The 16,614-nt window shown below is 44.0% G+C and overlaps 1 protein-coding gene across 2 annotated transcripts in view; it reads right to left on the bottom strand.

Annotated features, from left to right (window-relative positions):
* The window catches only part of LOC135556123 (potassium voltage-gated channel subfamily C member 1-like), a 141,566-nt gene that overhangs the window by 7,591 nt on the left and 117,361 nt on the right, over nucleotides 1–16,614 (bottom strand). The window contains exon 4 of one of the 2 annotated variants that reach the window (XM_064989052.1): nucleotides 6,157–7,319. The exons of the other annotated variant lie outside the window; for it this stretch is intronic. Within the exon in view, the coding sequence (XP_064845124.1) occupies nucleotides 7,174–7,319 (146 nt within the window). The 3' untranslated portion in view covers nucleotides 6,157–7,173. Of the gene's footprint in view, nucleotides 1–6,156; nucleotides 7,320–16,614 lie in introns of those variants that run through there. 2 annotated transcript variants of the gene reach the window in all.

The raw sequence follows: 16,614 nt of genomic DNA, 5'->3' as shown, positions 1-16,614 counted from the left end.
TTTGCAATAAGGCACTAAAGTAAAACTGCACAAAAATTTGCAAAGAAATGTACTTTGTGTCCATAATACAACGCGCTATGTTGTGGGCAAATCCAACACACACATCACTGAGTACCGCTCTTCACATTTTCAAGCATGGTGGTGGCTGCAATCTGGTTATGGGTGTGCTTGTCATCGGCAAGGACTAGGGAGTTTTTTGGGGAGGATCAAAATAAATGGACTGGAGCTAAGCAGACACTGGGAGACAAATTCACCTTTCAGCAGGACAATAATCTAAAACACAAGGCCAAATATACACCGGAGTTACTTGCAAAGACAACATTCAATGTTCCAGAATGGCCTACAGTTTTGGATTAGATTGGGTTGAAAATGGCTGTCTAGCAATGATCAACAACCAACTTGACAGAGCTTGAACAATTTTTAAAAGAATAATCTGCAAATATTGTATAATCCAGTTGTGCAAAGCTCTTAGAGACTTACCCAGAAAGACTTACAGTTGTAATCGCTGCCAAAAGTGATTCTAACATGTATTGAATTTGCAAATAAAATCTAAAAACAGGTTTTCACTTTGTCATTATGGGGTATTGTGTGCAGATGGGTGAGATTATTTATATTTAATGCATTTTGAATTCAGTCTGTAACAACAAAATGTGGAATAAATCAAGGGGTGTGAATACTTTATGAAGGCAGCCTACAGCCGACACACACACACACACAGATAGGCAACATGGAGGAAAAAATGAGACATGAAACAGGGCGAAGCACGGAATCACAAGACACACACGCAAACACAAAACACAGTTACACACACACACACACTGCGAAAACACAGCACGCGAAGCACAGAGCGAAACAGCACACAGAAGACAAAACACATTCTTACACTGAGAAGTGATCAGCTGCCTTCCTCCTCTCATTTAGTATTTTTCTTTCTTCCTCAAACTGTCCTCCATTTCATGGTTCTTCCTTTGATGACAATCCTTTTTTAATACACAGTTCCTACTTCCCCCCCCAAAACATCATACGTAATGTCTGACAGTCTTTCTGTCCATTTCCTATCCCCGGGAGACGTTTGTAATCCACCTTTAGGGAAGATGGAACTTTAACGTTTATGGTGGGGGTTGTTTCATTTTGGGGTTTTGTAATGGAAGCAGTAGAGATAGCACATCTCAAAATACCAATTAAAAAAAGAATAAGAGAAGGTGGAGAGGTCGAGATGGGGTGAAACGTGTGTCAGAGGGAGAGGAGAGTGGAGGGACAAAAGAATCTCAGAATCACATAACAGGGTACATAGGTGAGCTGGGATGAGGACATACAATATTTACAGGTCCATACATACAGTAGAGAGGAAGCAAAACATTTCAAACCTTCTCTCTGTTCGGCTCTGATAGACATTACGTCTGGAAGCACTGATTTAAACCAACATAGAGAGAAATATACCTGAGTTGTGAATGGAGGGAGACTGACGAAGAGGGAAAGGGGAAATGTGGAAAAGGGGGAAGACAGAGGTGTAGTCAAAAACATTGCACTGGTGATATTATTAAATTCCTTTCTACGTCAGTTGATGGCTAGACTACAAACATCCTCCATTTTAGCATCTTAAAGTAATTCTCCCTTCTTAGGATTGGTAAAAAAGTGTCTGAAGAACTTCTTCCCAGACTTTTTTTTTTTTACCTGCAATGATTGAACAAAAACATGCTATGATACACAGACCTGAACATCACTCTACTAACTGAAACCACTAACTAAACCATCAACTTGCCCATCAATAATGAGCAAAATAACCACCTATCACAACAACCTCTACTGATCCATTCTAGAATGTCACATGCTCACCTCCTACTGCTTGTCAAAGAGCAGCACCCACCTGTCCCAGTGACAATGGGGGAAAAGTCACCACCCATCGGTCACAGACGTCAATTCAATATCTATTCCACGTTGTGCCCAGTGGGCATTGACTATTCCTATCCCCTATAATAGGGCTCTTGTCAAAAGTAGTGCACTATATAGGGATTAGGGTGCCATTGCAGATGCAGAAAAGCACTAAATAGGGAGCAGGGTGCCATTTCAGATGCAGCAAAGCACTAAATAGGGAGTAGGGTGCCATTTCAGATGCAGCAAAGCACTAAATAGGGAGTAGGGTGCCATTTCAGATGCAGCAAAGCACTAAATAGGGTGTAGGGTGCCATTTCAGATGCAGCAAAGCACTAAATATGGAGTAGGGTGCCATTTCAGATGCAGCAAAGCACTAAATAGGGAGCAGGGTGCCATTTCAGATGCAGCAAAGCACTAAATGGGGAGTAGGGTGCCATTTCAAATGCAACCTAAGTTTAAAAAATGTGCAGGATGCAGAAGGACCTAGCATAAGTATTTTTGCTCAACAATGAGTCGTGTATCTGTCTGTAGCCTACGGTTGGTTACGTGTGAATTCTACCTCCAGGGAGGAAGTGTAGTCTATTTGTAGATTGTTAGTGACAGTTGAGGTTAATTTTGCTATCAGCTTTGACTCAATATGTGTCATAAACTAATAACCTGTAACCTTGGATATGATGTGCATTTAAATGCTACTTCGTTTTGCTACACCTTGTGGTTACTTATTATCAAAGAAAGGATCACTAATAACGCAAATGTTGTGTGAGCTTTCCCTCCCCATAGGGGAGGTTAGGGGAATTTGGAACCTGCTCAAAACTAGTAATTTCTGTTACTTTCAAATGCTAAACCCCTAAATGTTGGGTATGTACTGTACCTCAGGATATTTCAAGCAAGAGGGGGCCAGGACAGGATGGATTGATGGAACAAGAGAGAGGGAGAACAGAGAGGAGAGAGGAGAGAAAGTGATGAAGTGTGTTGAAAAGTCGGTAAGGTTTGGGTGGGCTTTGGCCGATGTGGTTTCACGGAGGGACATTTTAAAGTTTTGAAGACGTGTTCTGATTAACATGGAAAAAGGAAGAAGTAGATCATTTTTTTCTCTAGTATTAATTCACAGTTACTGCTTCTTTTTGCATATACCTGATAAGCACTGGGCTCTCAGAATAGTTCTCTGTAAAAAGATAACAAAAATTATAAATCATAAAGTAATTATTATTACCAGTTAGTCTGGTAAGGTCTATAAGAAATAACAGAGCAGCTACAACAGAGCAGCTACACAAGACCACTGGTTACCCTTCCCCATCCTTAAAAAATACAACTTTCCCAAACCCCCTCCCCATTTGGGTACCAATGGTCTCTTCCACCCTAGAACATCTTAACATGCATATATATAAGCTCAACTCTTCTCAGACAAAACTGTGAGAGGCGAGTGCTTTCCCCCCCTAATAGCATGCTGTTAGTCTATATGTTGTGTATAGAAATATACACATTCATATGCACTTAATATATACAGTAAATATATACACAATCATTAAGCTCATGATCAAATCTGATGTCTTCTCAAATCATATTTCCTTGATTTTGGATATAGACATATCAATTCCTTATTGCTTGCAATGGAAACCCCATGCAGATTGAAATAAGTCAAAACTTTACAACTGTACAGAACATTTGGACCAATAACAGGTATAAGAAGAATTCCTATAATTAAAGAACAAACACCCAAAGCACTAGATCAAGGGAGAAGACAGGGGAGGAAGGGAGGGATGTAGGGATGAAGAGAGAACATTAGAAAATATTGATTTGGAAGTTTGTAGACTGGTGTCTGGATGTCAGCAAAACCATATATATGGAATATATCTATGTATACTACCATATATAACTATATGATCATATTTATTACTCTGGGTGTAGACTACTAGTGCAAGTTGGGGTGAATTCCATTTATATTATATCAACTCTGGAGGTGAATAAAAATGCAAACTATGAATTGAAAACAATCCGACATTTAATATAACAGGCAATTTTCAATTAATTAATTGAGATTCAATGCATCTCCTGAATTGACTGCAATCAAAATGGAATCCACACCAACCATAGTTATAGATCAAGCTGTCACCCTCCCTGACACTCCCACCTCAAACTCAAACTCTACACAGATGAAGGCTTTTCAGATTCTCGCGCACTACTATTAGATTAGCATGGTCCCAGATCTGTTTGTGCTGTCTAGCCAACTCCTATGTCATTGGCAAGATAATGTGACAATGAGTGACAAGGATTTGGTAATAGAGCACGAACAGACTGGCAATCAGGCTACTATCGGATAAGTACAAATATGAAGTGCAGATATGGAGCTATGTCATGTGACTCACGACAACAGCTCATATTCTAATCTAATAAACGTTAAACCTCCTCACAGCATCACTTGAGCCTGTAGAGGATACAGTTCTCATCCTAATGAGTCTTGAGCTTTTAATTATCTAACGGTTTTGTCTTATTGTTGTTGTTTTTTGCTTTGCTCGCTTAACGAGGTTGCCCTAATAGGCTTTTTAGCTTAACGCTATCTAGAGTGTATACAGTCCACACCTGTATATGGCTGATGCTAATGTTGGTCATAGAGAATGCACTTTCTGCGAAATGTGAAAAGATGTCACCTTCAGTCCTTACACAACCCTCTGTCTCTAGTGAGAGAGGAGCAGGTGGCAGAGTGAGAGATGAGGAGGGGGAGAAATGGGAATGTCAAACCAAAAAATCACATAAAATCAAACGGACAAATTTCAAGCAACAGAACTGGATGCAACCAGTTGGAGACATAAGCATTACCTTAATCGATTGCAACATTCGATGGCAATAAATATCAATAATAAAATCAACGGTAACATCGGATAATACAAAAATAAACATTTGTGTAAATCAACCGCTTAAATGAAAAATATACAATCCATAAGAATGACAATAATTTAAATGTCGACATTGGGTATATCAAGATAGGATGTTTTTAACATTGTCACTATAACCTCGTCATGTTCTACATTTCAACAAACAATTTCAAAAGAAATCAGGATTTTAAGAAGTTTTGGTCTCTTTTTTTCTAATGTCTGGTATGGAGGGAAAACAGTGAGAAAGAAAGGAATGATCTGTAATTCTGATGAATTGTCACTCTTGCATCTTAGGCCAGAGGTAGATGCATGTCTGTGCACACAAAACCACACAACTCCCATGTGTGCCACAGATATACAGCATACAGCACATCTCCATAGGATTAACTATACATAGATACAAATATATTTCTATACATTGCATATTTCTATATATGTATATTGCCTTTTTTGTTCATTTTGTCATTGATTGATTCGTTCTGTTCTTCTACCAAGCGCTGTCAGTCCATCCTCCATTCACGGTGCCCTCTTTTTATGTGAGGTGCGATGGTTCAGCAGCCAGGACCGGGAGGTGGGGGGTGGGAGGGTCAAAAAGGACAAAAGAGAAAAAAGAAAACTGAAAAAATCACTACACTCAAATCATAAGAGTCATTGTGAGTGTGGCGATGTGGTGAAATGCTCGATACAGGAAGACAACAAAGGATTGAGGAAGTGGAGGGAGATCGTTGATGAAGATGAAAAAGACCAAAATTGATCTCTCGTCTAACGGGTGACCCAAAGCCACTTCTGAGTATAGCCACACCCACCTGACACTGACATGTGCAGACTGTATAGTTTGATATGTGTACAGATTGATTTCTGAGGAGCCATATTTAGAAAAAGAGAAAGGAGCGACATTTCATTTTACACACCTGCATACAAGAGGGCAGGGATGGCCGGTAGGGCTGGTATATGGTCAATGATGAGAAATACTGATCTCTGCTTAAATGGCCCCTCCCCTTTTACTGCTCCCGACCAATGGGAATGAGAGTCCCACCCCCCACCCCTTCTTTTCTACCACCCCTAATGTCGCCCCCTAGAAAAAGAAGAGCAAATCCCTCCATCCCTTCTGCCCTTTAATCCTCACAACCATTATAAAAATAGTTTGATATTATGTCCTCCCTCTCTGTGGGTTAGGATGCTCTTCTTTAAAACAATGATGGTTGTTGTTCAGGCTTTCATCAGAGTCTGTGTATTGCACAAAAGCCCCAGAACGCTTTGAGTTCTCTCCAGCTCTCTACATGGCACTGATAATATCAATAATGATAATGATAATAATAGTAGTAGTGAATGAACGCTAGAATAATACAACTCTCTAGCAACCCCCCCCCCCACAGCTTTTAAAATAATACATTGCTGTTAGATCGGTTGGTGAGTCTCTATAAGTGTGTGGTGTGTGTGATAGTCTATTTTCAGCACACAGAAACACATTTAACGGTCCAATGAGTCAGCTCCCCTGGGAGATCTAGCACTATCCAGTACAGTTGTATGGGTGATACTAAAAAATACCTTTCTTATTTTGGGCTTGCCTCTTTTCTTGTCAAAGATTTTCTGTTAAATATAAGAATTTCTTTGTGTGATTTTTATTCCTACTGTTTTTTGTTGGATTTTTTTCTTCAAAAAACAAATGCATGCATTTTAGTATATATTAGATATTTTGTTGGTGTTGGTTAGTGTAAGTATGTTCTTCTCCCAAATACAAGAGGTGTGTGTGTGTGAGTGGATGGGTTTGCTGTTGAGGCTTGATGACGTGTGGGGGTGTAGAGTATAAGAGGAAGTCTCATTTGACTAAGGAGCTCTTTAGGATTAGTGGTAATACGGAGTGCAAAAACAGCACACATTTACTATAATACAGGGAAGCCTGCTATTTTAGCTCACTACATTCTCTATCAGTCTAAATCGCTAACATACACTCAATCCCTGTTAATAAGGCAGGTGTGTGAGAGTATACGTGTGTGTGTGTTTGTGTGAGAGAGAAAGAGAGAGCAAGTATACATGTGTGTTGATGTGTGTGTGTGTGTGTGTGCGGGTTCTCATTGCTCCATCAGGTGTAACATTGCTGGAGACTAACACCGAATACCTCTTAACATTTTGCTTCGGCTTAACATATTGCACATTGCATGTGGTGGGAAAGTGCCTGTAGTCTTAGAATGAATAGCAAAAATATCCACTAAGTCCCTTATACACTGGATGCCCCCCTTAACCTGGCTTTCAATACAGAACATTATTACATGTGGCTAAATGGCACCCCCTACAGTTCATTATCATTATCACTATAGGACTAATATCAGTGGGAGTACTGGGATTACAGTGGTGTTGGTATGTCTCTCTTTCCTGATGCTGCTTCTGTAGTTGACTTGTTGGCTTGCTTCTCCACATCATGATGCTACAAAATGGAGGGGATGGGGGAGTGACAGCGGCGGAGGTTGGTTCCCGGGGGCTCGAAAGGGTTGGTGATGGGGGTGAGGCGCATAGGCGCTCCTGACATGCCCGAAATGTTATTGAGGCTGCGGGACTTCTCATAGCCTGTTGCTGTGGGGAGCGGGTTGTCATGGTTACAGGGTTACATTAGGTTAGAGGTCAAGGGGTTACCGTAGAGGTGACAGGGGTTATCAACAGTGGTTTGGGAAAAGTTGTTTTTAGGGTTCAAAACAGTTTAAAAGCAGGACATTTGGTGCAAAATAAATATTAAGTAAAATTGCATAAATGTTTGTGGTTAATTTCAATGTTTTAATGATTATTATGTTATTTGTTCATGTTTAAGGAGGACATGGATATAATTTGGATGACAAAGATGGTGTTAAAATATATAATGGGTTAGAAATAGCGAGGAATAACAATTGTTATGAATAAAAAGTTTTCAAAAAACAAAAACAATTAAAACCCAAATCATACCAAATCAAGTCAAATCAACAGTCAAACCGAAAATTCAAATCAGGTTTTAAGGCCAAAGAAAACAAACAGACAGACAAGGGACAGAGAGAAAGACAGACAGAGACAGACAGACGGGAGAGACAGGACAAAACAGGAAAATGAGTTATGAAAATATGTCATCAAAATCTTGCCACATCAATACAAAATGGTGCCTTCTGTCAGTAGTGTCAGCATACAGAGTACAACACAGTACAGTACAACACAGTAGAGTACAGTAGAATATAGTAGAGGGGAGAGTACTGATGGATAAAACAGCTGGTATCAAGCTCCAGTGACTTTTAGCTCCCTCTGGTATACACAAAGAGAGGGAAGAATACTCATTTGTCTCTTAGAAAAAGGAGAGAGAGAGAGAGAGAGAGAGGGCAGACTCAGCATACATATGTTTTAGCCTCCAACACTGAATTCTAAACCTCCAGAAAGACAGACTTCAGACAGACCGGGGGACAGGGCAACAGTACATACAGTCAAAGCTCTATTCAGCACCTCCCCAGAATAACAACGTAACCAACTTGGACCTGGTGAAGTCGTCAGGATTTGGGAAACAGAAACATAAGCAGAACATTTACTGTGTGTGTGTGTGTGTGTGTGTGTCTGAAGATCGTATGGAAACACTGGCAGCTTCACCGGGCCCAACAGAACCTGGCTGCCTCCCCCTTATTCACCCTTTACACCTACCTCTCAGAGCCCCCATCACAGTAGTAATGATCTCGGATCAATTTGACCTTTAGATCAAAACAAATAAAATTAATAAGATAATATTTGAATGTCCAGAGGTGAACTGATCAGAGATCAGCACTCCTACTCTGAGACGGTTTGTGAATGCAGGCCCATACTTCCTCTCATGGTCCAAGCCTGCCTTCTTCCCTTCCTCCTCCTCCTTCCCAGCGATGTAGTAGAACATAAACATAAAACACAGCTTTTCATGTTGTGGATAGCCTCTATGCACATATTATTACGCTAGATGAGTGTTCGAATTTGCATTACTCCCACCACCCCTTTAAGGGTGAGCCTAAATTCAACCACCTTTTAAGAGTGAGCCAAATTCAAACACCATCCCTTTAAGAGTTAGCCAAAGGTCACATTCCCCTGCTCAGACGTTGCATGCATCAACCAATGGTTGCGTGCCACATCATTGACGGTGCTGTCAGCAACATCTTAGCAGGGGAACATGACCAATATCTAACACCACCCCTTTAAGAGATGAAACTTTGTGTTGTCTGTGTGTGTTGTGAAGTTACAATAGAGCAGCAATCTGGATATAAACCTCACCACACATGACCAAGCAGTAGAATCATCAGGTTATAGGTGGCATAACAGGATAGGTTTGATCATCCTCTGTTCTCTAAACTCAAAGCAGCCACATCTCATCCTAATGTGTACTTTCTTTGTGCTGTTTTTGTTGTCATGAATTACTTTGTTCCATCGTTACTGATAATAGAGAATGTGTTCTTGGGCATGAATGAATGAGGGCGGAAAGGCAGTCACAGCACGTCATCAACCATAAAATTGGGATCCAATTCAATCAATCACAGATAAAGAGAAAGGTCTCGCAGACATTGTCATTGGATATTTTGATTTAGTAAAACCACATCTACCCTTAAAATACAGCATCAACATTCTGTATGAAACCTGCAGCCCTGCTGAAATTAAACAGCATAGACCAGCATAAATTTCAAGCTGGTCCATACTGGTCAGTGCTGGTCAAGTTGGTCTGACCAGCATGGTCTAGCTGGTAATGCTGACAGACCAGCCTTTGTTGTGTTTCTGTTCTGTTTTCGCTGATGACCAGCCTTCATTGTGTTTTTGCTGGTGACCAGCCTTCATTGTGTTTTCGCTGATGACCAGCCTTCATTGTGTTTTCGCTGATGACCAGCCTTCATTGTGTTTTTGCTGATAACCAGCCTTCATTGTGTTTTTGCTGGTGACCAGCCTTCATTGTGTTTTCGCTGATGACCAGCCTTCATTGTGTTTTCGCTGATGACCAGCCTTCATTGTGTTTTCGCTGATGACCAGCCTTCATTGTGTTTTTGCTGGTGACCAGCCTTCATTGTGTTTTCGCTGATGACCAGCCTTCATTGTGTTTTCGCTGATGACCAGCCTTCATTGTGTTTTCGCTGATGACCAGCCTTCATTGTGTTTTTGCTGGTGACCAGCATAAGCTGAAGCAAAACCAGCATCAAGTCACATTATGCTGGCTTACAAAGTGATGTTTAATTCCTATTGGAATCCAACCAGAGTGGATTCCCACAGTCTGCATTCAGAATGACTGCCAGGGTTTAGAAGATGAGGGTTGTTCAAAACTGTGACTCAGTTGTCAAGGCAACACATCCGTCAGTGCTGCTGTGAACCGCATCACGAGAGACATCCCAAATGGGAGATGTATATATTTTTTGTTAATTCAACGTTTGAGTTGCTTTTGTGAATCACTAAATTAGCTTGATGTGATTTTACTGCAATGCTGCTCATTGCATCCAAGTTGCTTCTTGACATAGGCGTAGAGCTGTCAGTCAAGGCGAGCTCATGAATATAAGCTCCCCACCCACTCATCCTGTCTTTAAAACTTCCTGGTAGTTAGCCATGAGAGAAAAGGTACTTTTCAGAATGACTGTTCAGGACCGTTGGGTGCCATGTAGAACCCTTTGATTTGTCTCTGTAGGGTAACCTTTTGATTTCCTTTTAGAACCCTCTCATGAAGAACCCTCTGGTTCCAGATAGAATCAATGACAGGTTCTACAGTTATACTTATAGGACACTACAGATGTGCCGGAAGTATCCTATAAGTAGAAGTTACCTGCTACAGAGTTGCAGTAAAAATACAGTGGGGCCATACTTGTTAACATAAGCAAGCATTTCAAGTTAAATGGGTTCTCACGTACAAAATGTGTATCAGCCAATGAAAAGTGTTTATTTACCTTCATGTGACGCAAAATTGTCCTGGTCCCATCAGATAACCTAGCACGTTAGCCCTATACTAACCTCAACAAATCATACTGATTATGTCCTGGCACAACTTCTTCATCAACCTATAAAAGATCTTAGACTTTATATCGACCAACCAATGTCATTCCTTAAAATAGGCCAACCCTGGACACTAGAGGGATATTTGAAACCTACAAATTCGAGATTTACTACTGTAGCAAAATGTTGTGTGCCAATATTGCACTGATGCATCCTTGATTAGGCTACTAGCTACTACTAACGTAAGACACCATTTTCACGTTATTGCATACATGACAAAACCCCGCATTTTTGTTTACCAGTTTCACACACATCTATGTGCTTTTATGGGGGAAATATAAAGGAGGTCCTTACAACAACAAAAACCTGTTGACTGCCGGTGTCATGCCCTGGCCATAGTTTACTTTGTATGTTTCTATGTTTTGATTGGTCAGGGTGTGATCTGAGTGTGTATTCTATGCTGGATGTCTTGTTTGTCTATTTCTGTGTTTGGCCTGATATGGTTCTCAATCAGGGGCAGGTGTTAGTCATTGTCTCTGATTGGGAACCATATTTAGGTAGCCTGGGTTTCACTGTGTGTTTGTGGGTGATTGTTCCTGTCTCTGTGTAGTTTCACCAGATAGGCTCGGTCACTTTGGTTTTTCTTTTTTCTTGTTTTGGAAGAGAAGAGAACGAGCGCCATTCTCCTTGCGGAGATGGTGCTAAATACATCAACACGGTCGGTCCCTGGGATTGGGCTGGCCAACACGATTCGGTTTGCTTGGAAGGAAAAGGAGTTGGAGCCTTTAGGACGGGAATCTTTTGGAAGGATAATATTGATGGGGATTCTAAAGCTGACGGTGAAGGACGTGTTTTGTTTCCAAGGCAACTCGTTGGAGGGAGCATACAACGTGGCGCTATATACAGAAGAAAAACACGATGATATCCTGAGAAGGGCAAGAGCAGTGGGAGGTGAGAGGCCGATGTGCCACTACGAAATAACAAGCCTGGCGAAGAACAACTGTAGGGTTGTAACTGTCAACATTTACAACCCTTACGTTAAGGACGAAGAGGTGAGGGCTTTTCTGGGGAGATACATGGATAACGTCTCCTCAGCAAGGCACCTCAAAGACTCCCTTGGGTTTTGGAATGGGAGGAGAGGCTTCCAGGCCCTCCTCAGAGAGGACCCAAAGGGACATGGTGGCTACCTCCCTCCTGCTATGTTCTCCCTAGGGGCTGACAGGGGGACGTTGTTTTATGCACGTCAGCCCCCATTTTGCAGGCGCTGTATGGCCTACGGTCACATATTCGCCTCGTGCAGTACAAGAAAATACAGATTTTGTGCATCTGAGGATCACGAGGCGAGGGATTGTGACAAGCCTAAGACGTGCCATGGGTGTGGCTCGTCAGCACACCTGTGGCGGGGGTGCCCGGCCCGTCAGAGGTCATATGCGTCTGCGGCTGGGGGGGGAGCAGGAGCGGGGGATGGGGGAAGAAGAGGAGGGGAAGGAAGCACGCCTCATGACCAGAGTACAGGTCCAGAGGGGAAGGCCACAATGAAGGAAGAGGAGCAAGAAGCGGCGGATGGAAGAGAGAAGGAAACGGAAGGCACGAGAGTAGGAGAACCAGGAAAAGCGGTGGAAGAAGGCAACCGAGTGGAGGAGCATGAGAGAGAAGAAAGCGAGGGAGGAGTGGTGGAGGAGACGGTGGAAGAGCAAGTGGACTGGGGGGAAAGTGCCCTGGTGGAAGAGATGAGGGGTATGGTGGAGGAGCTGGCGGGGGGGGAGGGTGGTATCTCTCCACTGCCGCCATCACCAAAGAAGAGAATGAAGAGGAGGGTGTGATTGGCCGACAGTGAGGGGGAGGGGATGGCCAAGAGAGTGATGGGGGTGGGAGAAACCTCTGGGTTGCTGCTGGTTTCCCCAGGCCCTCAATTTCTGTTGGGTGGGGACACACCTAACAAGACTCAGGACTGGGTACAGGAGGAGGTGGGGAGTTTTTTGTTTGGGGACTCAGCCTCCCCAATTTTTTTCCAAACCAGCTGCAACACTGAGGAGGGGGAGGATTGTGGGGGTAGACCCAGGGTGCAGGGCACCCCGGAGCCAAACACTATTCCTGCATCCTGGGATGGTGTGATGGAGGAAGAGGGGGGATGTCGGGATTACGGATGGTGTTCTCACCGGTAGATATGGAGCAGGGGAGCATCGGGTGAGTCTCCTGTTTTTGTTTTTTTTCTGTCTGGGTTTAGAATTTGAGTGTATTACATGTTTTTATTTTTTCATGGAGTCTAATTTTACTTTTGTTAGTTTAAATGTAAGGGGTTTAAGGGATTTTGTTAAGAGGAGGGCGGTTTTTAGTTATTTGGAGGGTGTGGGGTTTGATTTTTGTTTTTTACAGGAGGTTCACCTGAGGGATAGAGGGGATGTTAGTAGGTTTAAGAGGGAGTGGGACAAGGGGGAGTCGGTTTGGGGTGTTGGAGGGGTGCACTCATCGGGGGTAGGGATTTTGTGTGGGCACAGGGAGGTAAAAGTGGAGGATTCTTTTGTGGTAATGCAGGAGAGGGTTATAGGGGTGGATGTCATGATAAGGGATTGTAAATTTAGATTAGTGGTGGTGTATGGGCCACAGGTGGTGGCAGACAGGAGGGAGATGGTGGACTGTCTGACGCCCCTGTGTGTCACAAATAGGAAATTAGTGATAGGGGGGATTTTAATACAGATTTAGGAAGAGGGGGATAGCAGTGCAGGTGCCATTGCCAGGCTAATGGCTTGCCATGGTCTGGTAGATGGTGGTCTGCACACTACTCCGAAAATGGACGGTCCTACATGGCACAACTCCAGGGGGGTTGAGCGGAGGCTCGACTATATTTTTGTACCCAGGTCTTTGGGTAAGTTGTCTGGGCGGCTGTTGCCTGTTTTCTTTTCGGATCACGACGGGGTGCTCCTGCAGGTGGGGTCGCCAGTCTGCCTCTTTGGTAGGGGGTACTGGAAGCTAGATCGGGATGTGCTGGAGGAGCAGGCTTTTGTTGACGGGTTTTATGGTTTCTTTTGGAGGCTTGAGGGCCTCCGGTCCATGTGCGAGGGGGTGTTAGAGTGGTGGGAATTAGTTAAGGTGAGGATTAGGGCTTTTCTAATAGGGTATTGCAAGAGGAAAAAAAGGGAGGAGAGGAGGGAGGTGGATCGTATCCAAAGGTTAATTGAACTCGAATACGAGGCAGGCAACCTCGGCGGGTCGTTTGACTGGGAGAGATCCGCAACCCTAAAGGCGCAGCTCAGGGAGTTGCAGGAGCGGAAGGCTCGAGCTTTCCTGGAGTGTGTGCATAGTGGCTTTCTAGAACATAATGAGACTTGTTCTGCTATGTTCTTTAAGTTGGTTAGGGCAAGACAGAGTAGGAAGGTAATGCATGGTGTTAGGGAAGAAAATGGTAGTATAGTTAGAGAACCAGAGGATATGGTCAGGGTGACAACTGATCATTTCCGAGGTTTATTTAAGGAAAGGGAAATAGATGTAGAGCAGGGAAATGTGTTTTTAGAACACTTGTCCAGGCGGTTGCCGGAGGACATTAGAGAAGTGATGGAGGCCCAGATCTCACTAGAAGAGGTTGAGAGCGCTCTTAGGAGGATGGGAAAAGGGAAGGTGCCTGGGATGGATGGGCTGCCGGCTGAGTTTTATCTCAAGTTTTGGGGTATACTTGGACCAGTGGTCCTCGAAGTCTTGAAGGCCATCCTTGAGACGGGGGTCCCGGGGGGATCAATGGCTGTTGGTGTGCTGTCACTTTTATATAAGAAGGGGGAAGTAACAGACCTTGGCAACTGGCGGCCGTTGACCATGCTGTGTGTAGATTACAAGCTACTTGCAAAGGTTTTAGCAGACCGGTTGCGCACAGCCCTTCCCTACGTCGTTCATGAGGATCAGACGTGCGGGGTAGAGGGCCGCTCTATTAGATGGAACCTACAGTAAAATCAGGGACTCCATCGCTTGGGTTGAAGATAGAGGACTGCTTTTTATGGTAGCAGCGCTAGATCAGGCGAAAGCCTTCGATCGCGTGAATAGATCCTTTTTATTCAGAGTGTTAGGTCGATTAGGATTTGGGGAGAAGTTTATAGGATGGATTCGTACATTATATGTCGGAGCGGGGTGCCGAGTTAGTGTAAATAGTCACTTGGGTGACGTTTTTGACCTCTCATCTGGGGTCAGGCAGGGGTGCCCACTCTCGGCTCTCCTCTTCGTTCTGTACATGGAGCCTCTGGGGGCTGCCATTAGGGCAGACACAGGGGTGGAAGGTTTGCTGATCCCTGGAATGGTGGGCTGCGTGTTAAGATGACGCAGTACGCCGACGACACTTCCTTGCTGTTGTGCAAGGACTCGTGCCTGACAAGGTCCCTTGCCATCTTTGGGGATTTCACCCGAGCGTCGGGAGCAGTTCTGAACCATGCAGTCTTCCGTCAAGTTTTTCGGAAGATGGCGCGGTAGAACGGATGTGCCCGGGGGGGTTCTCTCTCTGTGAGGGGGCCCTGAGGATTCTCGGGGTCCATTTTGAGACCTCCGGCTCAGCGACACTAAACTGGAAAATGCTTATCGCAGTGGTACAGAGGAAGCTAGCAATGTGGAAAGCTAGGTATTTGTCTTTTATGGGCAAAGTCCTGGTCCTAAAGGTGGATGTGTTGCCGTCTCTTTTGTATTTGGCATACATCTATCCATTGCCGGCTTGTCTGAGGAGGCCTCTAGTGAGGCTTGTGTTTCAGTTTATGTGGAGTGGCAGGTGCGAGTGGGTCGCCAGGGCACGCATGATCTGTCCCATCGGGGAGGGAGGTAGGGGGGTACCACATTTCCCCCTCAAGCTGGACACAATTTTTGTTTCTTTCTTGTTAACGGAGCTTGCTCAGCCAGTGATACACCCGTCCGGTTACCTCCTGCGGGTATTTTTCTCGTATCAGGCGAGAAGCATAATGGTGTGGTCTAACACGGGTCCTCGGGCGGAACAGCTGCCGTGGCATTTTGGTCATGCGGCCAAGTGGCTGCGTGCGCACCCTGAGGTTGAAGTTGCCCGAGTAGGTTTAGATCATAGGCACCTGTACGAGGAGGTCAGAAAGGCAGGGAGTCCGGCGCCTGTAGTGGGCATCTCGGAAGTGGTCTGGGAGGGAGTGCAGGCGCGGGGTCTGGACAACAGGCTCAAGGACCTGAATTGGTTGAGCCTTCATAAGTGTTTGCCGGTACGTTCCATCTTGTACCGGTATAGTTTGGTGCAATCCCCACCTGTCCAAGATCCTCTTGTGGCAGGGAGGAGACTGTGCGCCATGTCTTTTGGGACTGTGCCTTTGCCGGAGTAGTATGGGCTAGGGCACGGGTGTTGTTAGGTTTGGTAAAGGGGATTTTGTATTGACGTGGGCCAGGTTAGAGAGGGGTGTAGGGAGAGCGAGAGGGACGGATAGGGACAGGTTTCTGCTCTGGCTTCTTATGAGTCTCTTTAAACGGGGGCTGTGGGAAGCAAGGCAGAACATGGTGAAGACAGGGAGAGATTGGGGGGTGGAAGGGATAGTGAGGAGGGTGGAAGGAGATTTGAGGGGGAGGATAAAGAGGGAGGAGAGGAAGTGGGGGCAGCATGCTGCTCGGGAGAGGTGGAAGGGGGGTTTAGGGCTGGGTGTCATTTAGATTTGTAAGAGGATAGATTAGGGACGGGGAGATAGGGAAAGATATTTTGTAGGGTGACGGGGAGGGAAGATGCTCCCCTGAGGTTTTGTTTGGGGTTTATGTTTAGTTTAATTAGTTTAATTAAAAATACCATTATTTGAGTATGTATGTAAATTATGAGTTGTAAAGAATGAATGGTATTGAAGATAATAAATTATTTTTTATAAAAAAAATTAAAAAATAGGCCTGTTTTTTGGTTTTCATAGGTTTGTTATTTTGTTAGTTTATCGTGTATAGTTTCCGTATTTAATGAAATGAATCAAAA

The sequence above is a fragment of the Oncorhynchus masou genome, chromosome 15 (genome assembly GCF_036934945.1).
Source record: "Oncorhynchus masou masou isolate Uvic2021 chromosome 15, UVic_Omas_1.1, whole genome shotgun sequence".
NCBI classification, from domain to species: domain Eukaryota; kingdom Metazoa; phylum Chordata; class Actinopteri; order Salmoniformes; family Salmonidae; genus Oncorhynchus; species Oncorhynchus masou.
Note: the sequence above shows the minus strand (reverse complement) of the source record. Positions and strands in the feature narration are given on the sequence as shown.